General features: G+C 41.8%; 1 protein-coding gene across 1 annotated transcript; it reads left to right on the forward strand.

Annotated features, from left to right (window-relative positions):
* Nucleotides 1-271: 271 nt before the first annotated feature.
* Nucleotides 272-14811, forward strand: rap2aa (RAP2A, member of RAS oncogene family a). The gene is made up of 2 exons (XM_006788430.3): nucleotides 272-1482; nucleotides 12981-14811. Exons 1-2 carry the CDS (start codon nucleotides 1169-1171, stop codon nucleotides 13216-13218), a joined length of 552 nt encoding a protein of 183 aa, XP_006788493.1. The 5' UTR covers nucleotides 272-1168; the 3' UTR covers nucleotides 13219-14811.
* The last annotated feature ends 15 nt before the right edge of the window (nucleotides 14812-14826 follow it).

Below are 14826 nucleotides of genomic sequence, written 5' to 3' on the forward strand. Positions count from 1 at the left end.
TTTGTGTTCAAACAGCTGTCCTGTGAAATTTTATTTATCACTATTAGTGAAAGCTAAAGTAGTCCATTAAAAAGACTTACCTGGCGGTTTCAATTGGAGTGTGTTACATAGCCTGTATTGCTCATTATCAAAAAAATAATAATGGTTTATTATATTTTTTGTTTACAAGGTGAGTGACTTTTCACTCTCGAGTCGGATCGCAGCTAAATATTTTTTTAAAAAAATGCAGCGTTACCATAGCAACAGCATCCGGTGCGTTTCACCTCCTCTTGGATACACATCCCCGAGCCGCCGCCGTGATTGGATGAGCTCTTTTTGGATGTCACTGGGGCAACCGAATGATGGGAATTTTAACACATGAACGGAAATGTCAGCGACGAATCTCACTGGCTGCCTCCGTGAGGCTGCCATTCAGGCACATGTGAGGTGTACAGAAAGCGGAAGCGCCCATTGGGCTGTTCGCGTATCCATCTGACGAAGGAGGATCCACAGGCTTTTCCTTTTTTCTTCTTTTCTTTTTTTTTTGGTGCCTCGGTACGGGAGCCGAGTGGGGACCGGCTGGTAACGCAGCGGCCGCGGGTCTCCACCCGAGAGTATGGCGGCTGGAATCGCACTGGAGAGCGGGGGAGAAGCGGAGACATGTCAGAGATGGTGAAACAGAAACAAAGAGACGCAAGTTCTTTTACTGAAAGTCAGGGCACTTTAATTTGGGAGAGTTTCTCTAAAGCGGTCTACAGCTTAAAAAATCGCGCCTGCAGTTCATTCCGCGGCTAAGCCAGCGTTTTCCCAGCGTCCTCGATGGAGCAAGTTTGTTTTTTTATGAAGTACAGAGAGGGGTGAGCTAAGCAGATGAACACCCGCACGTTCAAGATCATCGGGCGAGCTTCTTTTTCTCCCTTTGCGCATTTTTCGGACACTTCCAGTCCTCGGATGCTCGTATAACTGTCAGTGTCTGGCCTGCATGGGGGGAATATCTACAATGAAATCCATCTTGGGGTGCCGAGTCTTTGTGCTCTGCCATAGCTGAGCAGCAGCGAACAAGACTGTGTTATTGACAGCCCGTTCAGAATGGGACACGAATGGTGAGCGTGATTTGCACGGGAGCATTTTGCGTTGATTTCAATGACGCGCGGAGATTGATACCTTACGACTTGATTTAAATCCCACGATGCGCGAGTATAAAGTGGTGGTCCTGGGCAGCGGTGGGGTCGGGAAATCCGCCCTCACTGTGCAGTTTGTGACCGGGACGTTCATTGAGAAGTACGACCCCACCATAGAGGATTTTTACCGCAAGGAGATCGAGGTGGACTCCTCGCCCTCGGTGCTGGAGATCCTTGACACCGCTGGGACCGAACAGTTCGCCTCAATGCGCGACCTGTACATCAAAAACGGTCAAGGATTCATATTGGTCTACAGCCTTGTCAACCAGCAAAGCTTCCAGGACATAAAGCCGATGAGGGATCAGATCATAAGAGTGAAAAGGTTGGTGAAATCATGTGCTGGGGAAAAAAAGAGTAATTTCCATAATTAAGTGTGGCTGTTGGGGGTTGTTTTTCACAAATATATGCTGGACTCATGGGCCCTGTAGTTTCAGGATAGGTCTCGGCCTGCTTGGAGATGTTATGCATCTTTAGGGCAGCAACACTCCATGACTATTATGGTATTCCAGGTCTCACCCATATTTCTTGCCCCCATGCCTCTGACCCAGCATATTAAGTCACTTAAGTGTTTACTAACAGGACAACAGTGCTGATCCTTCCTACCCCTCAGCTCTGGGAAGACACGTCTGTCTTCCTGTCAGAGCAAAACAAAATAGTGTCAGCGATCTGCCAAGCTGCTGTCTAGTGCCGCTCCGTGTCCACTGGATGCTGCAACCTTTGCGAGACACCAAACCGGGAATACCCAGGATTCAGTGCAAGAGAGGCTCTGCAGAGAGCTTTCAAGAAAGAGTGGCTGAAAAAAACAAAAAAAAGCTGCGGGACTGTTGAAAGCACAGATCTGCAGAGGAGTCACCGTGTTTTAATTAAGAAGCTGCACAAGCTCTTTAGGAAGAGCAGCACAATGGAAAGCCTGATGTCTCAGAGCTGCTGCACAGATGATCCAGATATGAGGTCACCACAGTGAGCTGCTGATTGATACATGGGAGAGGTTAGCTGAGGCTGCGTGGAGCTGTCATGTTATTGGTGTTCCTTTGCTCTAGACCAATGTACTGTGCAGATACACTGTACTGTATACTCTATGCTCACCTGCGACATAGCATGAGATTATAAAACTCATCCAGATCAGATTGGTTAATGTCCTGTATTTGTTAGCTCCGCTTCGGCGTTCCAGTGTGCAGGCACTGTGCGCTGGGCTGCGACTGTGTGGGTTCATCAGTCACTGTAGGTGTCAGTGGATTTGTTACAGTTAGTTCAGAGAGTCAAAAAGGCTCCGGAGAGAGAATAAGAAGAACCCTACTGAAATCAACTTATAGTTAATACCATTTAATAATCTTGTTATTTACTATATGCTGTAGTTGGATAAGGTTTTTGTCCCTCCCTTGTCACAGTTCTTCCACTCTTCCACCTCAAAATGAAATATAATCATGCTGTGGATGTTTATTTTTATAGGTTGCCTTTAGTTTTTGTCACTTAATTGGATTTAGACCCTTTTTTTGTCAAATGCACCTTCTAAACAGTCCTGTTATTATGTGGCTCCCGATGAAAGAATGAGGTCAACATGTTTCTCCCATATGAGTTGAGTACGAGTAGAGGTATGTTGAGTCTGCTGCGCGAGCGTGTGTCGTCCTGTATGTAAATGGTGTGCGCGTACGCTCACGGGGCAGATGCAGCCAGGCTGTTGTGTGTTCACACCTAACACTGAGTCTGGTGCCGTTGTCTGATATGACAGCAGAATTTATTTTCCGTAGCAGAAAGATCGCGCTCCACAACTCTACTCCCACACAGCAGTTAATTTGGTGCTGGGCTTCATGGGGAGTTAGACATCTAAAACTTAGGATTGTGTTTTGTTTTTTTTTCTTTAAAAATGTCATTCAATGCGATTGTTAAGCTGTGACCTACATTTTGTATGCACTCCTACTTTCAGAAAGTTGACTCTGAATGGCAGTGCGCACATTTCCTTCGGTTATTCAGACTTTTTCTAACATCAGCAAAAATCGACCTTGTTTGCTACTAACCTTGCAACGAGAAACATTTCATTTAAGACCCCGAAAGGCTTGCTTTTACTGTGCTCCCTGCTCCTCACCCATTCCGGGAGGATTAGTAACAGCTTCTAATGACTGCAGCTGCATAAGGTGACTTCTTTGTTCCTGAAAAGTGTTGGAATATCTTGTAAATATTAAACAGCGCTCATTCTGTGCTGCTACATCAGTACAAAGACTGGTGACCAGATTGCACACAGGTAAGAAATCCAAATTCAGTGCATCCTGTGTCTGTTGTATAGTTTGAAATATATATAATCTATTCTCCATGCACAGCAGTCTGAATGGATCTTTCAGCAACGGTGACAAGATTTTCCAGAATACTGATTGATCACTCTGCAGAGATTTAATACCTGTCTCTGATCTTGAGCAGATTAGGTTCACACCATTGCGATGTACACCAGTAAGAAGTTATCTACCATTGTAATACTGAAAATCAGACTTAATCCTGAAGTTACCCGGATAAGATGAAACCCTGCTTCTTAGTACAGGTCTCTGAAGGTCCAAGCCACATTCCAGCCAATGGTTCCACGTTGTTCTGGGGACGTACAAGTGGCAGTAGCATCATGAGTAACACATTAAAGCTCTACCAGAGAATGTAAAGAGGACTGCAAATGTACATTATGTTACTAATGGAGTTTTCTATTCTAAAAGCAAATGCATTCATTGCATTTGTTAAGCCTTATGTGTCCCATTGGGTAACTGCAAATGTAAACAAAAACTGTCACTATCATATGTAACTGGATAAGTACTAAGACTGTCTGAATGATACCCAAAATTAGCAGTGTATTCTGGGCCTTTCAATACTTTTTTACATGGAACACTGAGGACTCTGAATGCTTCACTAATTTGCACTGAATTTCATCATTTGCATAGTGAGGAACGTGTCACGGAAGGCAATGAAGAAGTTACAGTTTATGCTCATAAAGACATTTCATCATTAAGACATTTGTGAAGTGCTTGTTTGCTTTCCTGACTGCAAGGAGACATGCTTGTGTTCACCTAAGACCCACAGCTAAAATGCAACACGTTCGGGCATGTTCTGTCGAAAGGCATTGTGGGAAATGCCGTAAATGACTATTTGCAGTAGGAAAAACAAAGTAAAGACATGACTCATATCATGTAGATTGATGAGGTAACTTACTGGTAAGATTAGAGAGGAAAAGGGTGTGATTATCCTTTTAAAACACCCGAGTGAACCACTCGCAGGTTTCTCAGGCAAATCCTGTCAGCAACTATGTGAACGGCATTGGCGTTGTTTTTGTTTTCCCTCTCTGTCGCTCCTCACTAACAAAACACTGATGACCGGTCACGACCGTATCGCCCGTCGCTCAGGTCAGAGGCGCTGCTGCGTGTCGCTCTCACTCTGAACCCTGTCAGCTTCTATCAGTGCCCGCTGATAGCAGCACAGGCAGGCGTTAGCACAGGGGCCCTGGGTGGACATGATTACACCCTGGCCTGCCTGTGCTCACTGGGGACCTCGTCGCTCCACACTTCAGCTACAGTTAGCTATATACCAGGGATGTGTTGCGATTGGTGACTTCAGAGAGTAGAAATACAAGTACCGTGTGAGGGTAGTGAGGAAGAAAGTGGTGAAACAGGATAGCATAATAAACCCTGCCGTTGGCACTGCAGTGGTTGTTGCTGTTGCTGGGCCATCTGCACATTTATTCATTTTTTACATTTTCAAGTACTGCAGTTCTGAACTTTTCTCGATGTCACCTGACGGAGGTTCCTGTGAGAATGTAAATCGAGCAAGCCAGCTCCCAAGGACAAGGTCCATGTGATGTGATGTTTTTGTCTATTGTAAAAACTGGGGAAATGAATGAAGCTAAAGGTTAATACTGATTACTTCACAATGGCTTGGCTATAAAAAAAAAGTGTTATGAGTACTTCACCTCCCTGAGAAATTTTGAAACACCAGCAAGTTGTTTCTCATCTGTTTTAAAAGTCACAACTTCAAAAAGGATCAGACTAGTTCAGCTGGTGGGACATTAACTCACCTCATAAAGCAAGTAAAGTTTGCAGTGATACCAGTATGCAGTCATTTATTCTGTTGTATCGCAGCGTGACGGTTCCGGGTTAAATCTCCTGGCTGGCTGAGCTCCTTTCTGTTGTGGAGTTTCCATGTTCCCTCTGTGTCTGTGCAGGTTCTCTCCGGGTATGCCAGCTTTCCTCCACAGTCCAAAGAAGTGCATTTTAGATTCATTTGTGATTCCAAATTAGCTGTACCATAGGTGTAGATGTAAGCACGAATGATTGTCTGTCTCTGTGCGTTAGGTCTGTGATGGATTGGCCATCTATCCAAGGTGTACTCCATCTCTTGCCCAAGGACAGCTGCAGTAGGCTCCAGCACCCCCACGAACCTGAACTGGATAAGCAGTTGAGAAAATGGATGTATGGATAGATAGTGTGGTAGTGTTGCCAATAGATTAGATATCCCACAGAGATAGTCCGCTGTCATTAGTTATTACATTGTAAGCCATATGTCACTAAACATCCACTCTTCCATCAGGAGTCGAGTCAAACTATCACTGCACCAAAAATACAAATCCTTTAGGGGGGAAAAAACCTCATTAGCCCATGCATAACTCATACATCAAAATATAGACAATTTTCAGTCTTTCAGATACAGTACTGCAATATTTGGTTACAGATGTAAAAGTAAATAGAAGTAAACCGAATTTTTTTTTTAAAATCAACACAAATTTGCATGCAATAGCTTTCTTAGTACTGTGTGATTGTTCAGAGAAATGCAAAAATGTAATAATAATATGCTCTTAAAATACATATATTTATTTTACATGCATAACAGTGAGGGGACCTAGCTTGTTAACAAGACCATAACATGCTAATTATAAAGTTTCTAACACTGGTTTTACATATTTTAAATAAGCTATGTTTGCGGTCAGTGAATGCCCAACTGGATCATTTGTATTTAACCTGATTTGTGTTTATCTTTTTTTTTCTCAAAACAATCCCACTTTTCTGGATTTCATTTTATATTGATGCCCACGTAGAGTCCACTGTGATCTTAAGTGGGCCAGACCAGTGAAACTCCCCTTTATCAGTGTAAGTGTAAGAAGTGCCATTTCAGAACTGTCTCAGTTTTTCTACGTGAAAGAAATGCTGCGGTGGAAAATGAAAGAAATCGGTCAACGTGACTTAAATTGCAATAAATAAATGAAAACTATATAAAAGTTCTAGTAGATCATTGCCCAGACTGTCCATAATTATAAAGTAGAAAGGTTTTGTTAATTCACAAAAAGCTTCTTTTTTTTTAAACTGTGAAAGCATTGTAACAAACAAACCAAAAAAAACCTATTTCTACAGACCATAGTGGAAAAAGAACTTTTTTGTCATTTAACTGTTTATCTGTTACTTATTTCCTTTGGTGTAGTATTACTGGTGATAGATGAGCTCTTTATCAATAGGAAAGGCTATAAAACCTTTAAAATACACTTTAAATTCCAAAATCTATGTCCTCCTTCACTTCTTGTCTAATGACCTGGATTGGAGGCTTTACCGGGCTGATTCTGGTCCCCAAGCCTTATGTTTGACAACCCTGTTGTAGAGTGTGAGACTTTATGTTAGTTTTTTTTTCCTGCAACAAACCTCAAGTGTCCACGAAATCAGACTCTCTATTTCAATTAATGTTTAGCGGACTAATTGTCAGGCAAGCCTACTTGCTAAATTAAGAAATGTGACAAACCTTTGCATCTTACCGCTGCCATTGTGAGTTAAGGTGGAATGCCAGCTGAGCAATTAATTTAAAGCACCATTGTGTCTAAGCCTTAGAGCCCGGGGAAGTGCATGAGAAGTGCATGTTAGCAGAACAGAGAAACAAAGTACAAAAAAGTATTAAATATGATCCAAAGTAGTGATCAGTCATTTCTGATGTACACTGCTTTTTTCAGATTATTCCAGGTTTGTGGCTTGTTAAGGGAGCAAGACAAGTAAACAGCTTGGGAGTCAGAAGCGCAAAACTGAGCCAGGAAACATAAAAGATCTGCAGGAGAGGTTTTCCACTGCACCGACTGTATGCGTTATTATATTTAGTATGTTGCATTACAGCTCGAGCCACCTCCCCCATCACATGGTCTCCACCACCTTCAAAGGAGAGTCATTCTAACCTCCAGGGAGCCATAATGTTTCTCAAGCAGCCTTATGGAAAAAAAAAATCTGCACTAAAAATATTTTGAGTAAAGCAACATAAGAGCTATTATATTGCACACTCTGTTTAGATGGTATTCTGGTAATTAATTACACTGTTCAGCTGTTGCAGAACTCCTGACGTGTGTTCATTCTCCGATCTTTTGTTACATTGTACCTTGGCAAGAGTTTCAGTGATTTTTAGGTTATTTGCCAAGTTTTACTGCGATTATTGTAACAAATCTCCATAAAAATCCCATAAGAGCTGAAGTTGGAAACTAATAATCTCCTTTATCCATCCTAATTGTTCTTTTATTGTGAAGTATGCGGTCAAACTGAATTTTTTTCTGGTGGTCCAGTGAGATTTCTGACTAACTGTTTCAGCTTTTTTTCTATCATGAGGTTGATACTGACAGTATGATAAAATACAGATATGAAAGGATAAGGACCATATTTTCCGGTTAGAACTTTTCAATGAATTATTCAAAGCGTATTACTGACCGACTGTTCAACCCGTACCAATTTCTACTAAAATGGTACTTGCATTTTAGATGTTTGGCCGTGTACTTCATAAGAGAAGTAATTTGTGTCAGACAGCATAATCACCCACAGAGACCTGCTAGTGTGCCAGAGTATTGCTGTGATAAATCAGATCCAAGGAAATCTGTACAGTCTGTCAAGTTCAGTACTCATTTATCTTGTCCATTTTGGCACTTCTTGGCCAGTGTGTTTATCATCAGTAAACGGGGTCGATTTTTGAAGGCTTTGGGAAGCAAATAATGAATTCTCATTACCATCCCAAACAGAATTAAAGTGTTTTATCTGTCATATATTATTGCTTGTTTTAAAGGGAAAATCTTTGCATTCTTGCCGTGGGTCAAAGAAGCCATTCCTGATTAAATCTTTCGGTGCCCTAATGTGGCAAAAAGAGGAGCTTTGTGCTGCTTTCTGACTCAGCTCAATTCTCTCCCCTGGCTAAACTATGCTAAAAATGCTATTCGCAGGGAAGGGGTGTCCAGCACACAGCCTTTCCTGCCTGCTGCTGCCCCGAGTCATAACCAGTGGCTCTTGGGCAGCCGGTTTCTACCGTCTGTCAGCAAGGCCTGTGTGAGTTGATCTGCATCATGCATTATAGATAAGCTGTGTCTGAGCAAGCTTGAATGGATGTTTGCAGTCTGAGTGTTCCACTGCCTCTGGCATCAAGCTCACAAGCCGAAGGCTAAAGAGCGACATGTTGTTTGTGCTGTTTGTGTCACAGCACAAACGAATCCCGCTCAGTAATTCGCTTGGCCTGTGTTTTCTGCAACAGTCGAGCCTTACTTTCTTGTATCAGCCACCAGCGGTTGGCCGACAACCTTAACGCCGAGTCTCTGTGAGCCTTAGTATCCATGGCAGCCTCTGTCTCACACCTCCTTGGACTGCCGCTTTTCTTCTCTGTTATTATGACTATATATAGGCCCTCTCTTCTTTGGGTCCAGATGCCTTTGTGCTGTGTTCCTGTAATGATGAGGCCCAAACGAGCTGCATAAGTTGCAAACAGCTGCCCAAAAAAAGCATGTGGCACACTCACACACAGTTTAATGTGATTTTAAGATACTTCTGCTGTTTGGGACATTAAAAATAATTAAGTTAGGGGTTTTTTTGTTTGTTTTTTTTACTAGACGTTTTACACTTTAGCACTTTTTTTAACATAGCAAGTGATTGTCAGTTTAGCAAAATAAGGATTACCAGGGTTGATATTATTACACTGTGAAAAAGAGCCATTGCACAAGCCACTGTTGTGCAATGTGCTTTATCTTTGTAACGCACAAATCTTGTCAAATCAAGCTAAAACTGAGGTTTCTCTTCTAATTCACAAACAGTATAAAAACCTCAGCAAGAGTTTAAGCTGTCACCTGAGAAAGCAGCGTGCCAAAAACAAAAGGAATCAGTTTGGACACACAAAGGAGGAGATGGGTGCACAAAGTTTTCACTGGAGTGAGAAGTATCATCAGGAAATTCAAAGACAGTCACACAGTAAAGAAAAAGCATGGCAAGAGGTAGAAGTTAAAGATTTCAAAGAAGCTGGAAAGAAAACTGGTGAGAGACCCCAGAACAACTGCCAAGAGTGAATCTTAGCCAAGTCGAGATCTGTCTTACATACAATCACTCGAACTTTGAAGGGACTTTGAAGGTGCAGAGCAAGATAAAGTCCACTCGTGCAGAGGAGACACTTTGAGCTCTTTGGCCACAGAGACTCTGCTTATGTCTGGAGAAAGAAGGCAGAGGCATACAACCCAGAGTACACCATCCCTACTGTGAAACACATAAGTATTATGGTGTGGGAATGCTTTAGTTCAGCTGGAACTGGGAATCTCGTCAAGGTGGAAGAAAACTCCAAATAGTCAGCAGCAAAATTGGGTTCGGGTCATCGCTTTGTCTTCCAACACAACAATAACCCAACATATGTAGCTCCTGGTGAAGAACTACCTTAAGAAGACCAACGTGAACATTTCTGACTTAAAATCTGTGGAGTAAGCTGAAGAGTAAGGTCTATGCCAGGGTCCATGTACATGTAGCTTCACTTCTTCATTGTTTCACTTCATTCCACTGTTTCAAAAAAATTAAAGGAACACTTTACTATTTAAATTTGAGGATTGATGTGAGTTGACTAATAACTGGTGAGTTGAACATCTGTTAGATAAAATTCTAAAAACCAACACATGTGAAATAAAAGAAAAACGTGCCTTCTTTGGTGCGATAATATGACTTTTTCCGCTCCTACTTTAACCGTACCACTGTTGTCCATGGAAACAACATCAACATAAGGTTTTCTATTGTGTAGGTTTTGCTCTCCTGAACTGAACTGAAACCAGTTTTGAACTGTGAAATAACCTCAGTGTTTCTGTTTGTTTCTGGGTTTGTGCAAACAGTTTAGAGCAGAAAAGCGAGAGCTTGTGTGAAACAGCATCTGATGGTACATGTTACAAGATACATACCTCTTTGAGTGATTTAGAGTGGGAGAAAAACAACAGCTGAACGGAGGACCTACCAAAATGGCATCATTAGCCCTACTAAACACAGAGGCCCTTTTAAATGGATGCAGCTGTAAAAGTAAAGATTTTGCCTTTCAATCTGCCCACCCACAGCTATGCTTAGGGTTTGGGGGTTTTTCAGTGAAGGTGGGAAAGGGAATTTAAGGTTCAAGGCAAAATATAACCTACCACCAACTAGATCCAAAGAAGTTTTCAGAAAAATCACAGCCTTGCTGTTTTTACTGACACCAGGAATGCAGCGAATGAGAACTTAGGCACGATATGCTGAATGTTAAAGTTGAGAAGCATAACATGTTGTTTCTCATTCAGGTTGCCTGCCAAGCTCAAAGAGGAACACTTTTGGTCACGCACCTACCGACCGACCTCAGAGATTGTCTCTTAAATTCTGGTAGCGCCTCTCGGCTCATCCTGGGAACAGAACGGGATAGTTGAGATTAAAGTTCGCTGGATAATGTATTCATGGGTAGATCAAAGTCGGCTAGTTTAAGCTTATTTAACGCTGAAACCTGCAGCCCCCCTTACCTCTGAGAAACGCTCTGGCTGCTCAGCCTGGAAAGGCTTCACAGTAGTTTCCAGCCTCCCCGTCTTTTCAACAGTTGCCAGTTCCATCTTTACCAGTTTATTATAACAAACAAGGATGAGGATGGTATTAATTTTGGTGAATAACTTAAAGGCATCTATAATTCACAGAGCGAGTGCAGAATTTGAAAATCCTAATGATGCTGACAGGTGCTCGGGTTAAATTTGACTGTGCTGTGAAGTGAACACAGACGTTTAAACTTGGTTCAAACGACAGGTTCGACAGATGGAAAGCGCCCCCTCGGTCGTTTTGCATACTGATAAGCATGAAAGAAATAGCAACCTGTTGTTTAAAGGACACAAATACGCATGATCTGCTATCTCTCTGATGTTTTTGAGCTTTGTTATCTCCTCTGATGTGTACAAAGTGCCTCAGAAGCCCGCCATGTTCCCCAATATCAAAACTGATGTAGTGATCATGTTGGTGGAAATGCATCTCAGCTGCTTCTTTTTAAGTAATTATAGAGCAGCCTATTTATTTTAACCGACCGCATCCTCTGGCTGTCCTCAAAGTAGTCCAGTTCCACAGTGACATTTTGTGCTTTAGCTACGTGCCAAGGAGTTCAGAGCTCAAAGGATTATGACCACTTCCTGCCCTCGGGGGTCACAGCTATAGTACCCGTTTCCTCTGCTGTACTGGGTCAGGCTTTACACTTAGTGTTTAGATGAAGCTGGTGACGCTCTGGTTCTTGATCTGAAAAAAGTTTCCTCCCACACTCAGAGTCCACTCGTATGCTAAAGTGGAAAGACTTTCATCTTTATCCTTCTTGTGACCTTTCAGTCAGAACGAGCCCACCTCTTCCACCCAGCTGAGCTTTTCAAAAATAACCACGAGATCCTTATTTTCAAAGATCCAGGCTTATTTTTGTTAGAGATTGGAAAAGATAAAAGATGGAAAGATGTCAAAAAGGGATTAAACAGAGGCTGAGAATTGATGTTAATTTAATGGTCACGTGACTGGATATTGTAGCAAATGCGAAACTGGTATATTAGGAAAGCATTATGCTGCTGATTGTAGTAACAGCTTTTTGGATGATACCACCAACTCCCAGTATAATAAACTGGAGAAACTGAATAGAGGCTGTCGTTCTGGAAAAAATAACTGCAGGACTGCGGTTGAAAAGTCACCAAAACGAAATCAGAATGGTGGTAATCTAAGCTTTTCTCTTAGGTTTCAATCACTCCAGCCATCCATGCATGTTAGTTCACGTGAGTTCCTAGCAAGCTCAAACAGTGGCCATGATGTAAAGTCCACATAGGCTTTTTAGATTGATTTTTAGGTTGAATTTTCTGTTGATAGTGGTGATAATTATCATAAATATTTTGCTAGAGGTGCTGACTCAGTGGTTAGCATTTTTACATTTGCCCGACGATAATTCTGTTAATCTCTGTTAAAATAGTGGATCCACTTATTAAACAAGGCCAAAGATTCAAATAATGATATCAGTGTCTGCACTGGAAATCAATGTGAGCCAAGAGCTTTGGCTTCAGATGCTCGGTTAGAGATAGTAGAGGTGGGGTTTTTTTTCTCTTCTTTGCTCTGTATGTTGTCACTGGTCATCTCAGCCCCACCCACCTGTTCTTCAAACCTTCTGTTTGCATGGGACAGCCAATCAGGAGAGGTCAACTATAAGGAAAAAGTGTTTGGAATAGTTTGTTCTAGATACATGATGAACTGAGGGGCTGCACTAATGCCTACTATCAGATAAATAAAGAGGATCCTAAATTCCATTATGCAAACCTACTTTAGTAGAATAAAAATATGGAGCCTGAAATAAATGTATCAGATCTCCTTTAAATAATTATGATTTTTGTAAGTGCAACAGATGAAGGTTTTAGTCACTGTGCGCTTTTTTTTCTTATTTAGAATTTGCTAAAACCAAGTTCTGAAAGTCCTTTCTTTTCACTTTTATGGGAAAAACATAATAAAATAAAAACCTCTGATTTGCCACACATGCAGCAGTTGCTTTTTCTGTGTGTCTGACAAACTGACGTCGGTCTGTGTGTGCTTTCAGGTACGAAAAGGTTCCCGTTATCTTGGTGGGGAACAAGGTGGACTTGGAAAGCGAGAGGGAGGTATCGTCCAGCGAAGGTCAGGCTCTAGCCGAGGAGTGGGGCTGCCCGTTCATGGAGACCTCGGCTAAGAGCAAAACTATGGTAGACGAACTGTTCGCTGAGATCGTTCGGCAGATGGACTACGCCGCTCAGCCAGACAAGGACGACCCCTGCTGCTCCTCTTGCAATATACAATAGCCCTGGGGAGGGGGGGAAGGGGGGAGCACCAGGAACAGGCCAGGCAAAAAGTCCACTTAGAGGGAACTTGTTTGACTTGCAGTGGACAGATACACACTTAGACACACACATGCACATGCCGATTAAACTGAAGATGAATTCACAGTTGAGCGCAATGGATACCAAGTCAGTGGAGCATAACATTTGCAGTGACACGATTAATAAGAATAATAACACGTGAGTAATGCGTACATTTTGAATGAAAATTGCCAGGAACTGCCGCAAAGGTAATTGAGAAATGACAAACAGAACATGCCCTCGCCTTATTTTACACTCTGTTTTTTTGTTTGTTTGTTTGTTGTTTAAGTTATTCCGTTATGAGGAAGCAAATATTGTCAGCAAAGAATAACAGATCGGGATCTTTATTCATTACAGCTTCCTAAGCAATCTGCTAGAAATAACTGTTGTTATTGCAGTTTTCACACACACCACTGAGATGCATTTCCTGTTACCATGACTCTTTTGTGAGTAGCTGCTGAACACACATAACAGATTTCTGGGATCCAGTTTGAGAAGCATTTGATTTCCATTATGTACAATGTTGCTCCCGGTTTAATTCGAGCAGAGGTTGGCGGAGGGATTTTTTTTTCTACTCATCACAGGGCTGAACCAAAGAGGTTCCCTGAAAGCGCCTCAATTTTCTTAGTTTTTTTTTCTGCTGTTCAAAAAAAAAGGAATGGAGAGAAAAAGGATAAGTCGGTATCTTTCTTTAAAAAAAAAAAAAGACAAAAAAATAACGGTGCAATCATCTCTTTCCTATTTTCTCACTTTGAGATATGATAGTAAGCATAGCGGAGTCTTTCACATATCGTGTGATGTTTTGTTTTCCTCTCCGGGAGACTCTGACAGCAGATTGCTGAGTAGTAATATAACTAACCGCTTCATCCTGACGGGACAAAGAGTGATTTCAGTGTTTGAATATCTCCGCAGACCATCTCTCCAAACTCTTTTCAGGGATGGTTGACATTTAAAGTGAAGATGCCAACATTTGTCATACTTTTTTTTCTTTTCGTCCTCTGGTATCAATATGAAATGTGGCGCTCCACAGTTTCGACATCCTGATGCCATTCTTCATGTGCTCAGAGTATTGAAATTCATAGTAACAAATAGTACCGACGGAGGCGGCGGTGATAATAAGAATAATAAATGGTAGTGTAAATATTTTGTATGGAAAAAGTGCCAGCTCCTATGAAGACACTGACTCAACACATGTGGAACTGTCAACTGTATGCATGGCTAGTGAACAAAAAAAGGACTCTTATTGTCTGAGATTACTGTAGGCTGTGGAGAAAAAAAACATGCAAATCAAACACATACATGTCTGGATCTGGACACTGTCTCAACTGTACATCTATGTTGCCACGGGAAGCAGACTTTCCCCGTGTGACCATTTTCATTGTTGATTTTATATTTTTTTATGTGACCATTTACTCTTTATCCCTCTCTGAATGGTGACACTGTTACATTTGACACCTAAACAATAAAAGTGCGTTCAACACTATCAGTGCGACTGGCGAGCTTCAGTGAAATTAACTGAATGGGAGGAAAAATGCGGCTTCTGTTCAGCTA

Source organism: Neolamprologus brichardi, chromosome 16, assembly GCF_056152115.1.
Source record: "Neolamprologus brichardi isolate AB-2024 chromosome 16, ASM5615211v1, whole genome shotgun sequence".
NCBI lineage: Eukaryota > Metazoa > Chordata > Actinopteri > Cichliformes > Cichlidae > Neolamprologus > Neolamprologus brichardi.

What these genes read in the sequence shown, in the direction of transcription:
- rap2aa (XM_006788430.3), top strand. Translation starts at nt 1,169, where the DNA reads ATGCGCGAGTATAAAGTGGTGGTCCTGGGCAGCGGTGGGGTCGGGAAA. An exon ending in CAGATCATAAGAGTGAAAAG is followed by an intron (nt 1,483 to 12,980) that starts GTTGGTGAAATC and finishes GTGTGCTTTCAG; the next exon opens with GTACGAAAAGGTTCCCGTTA.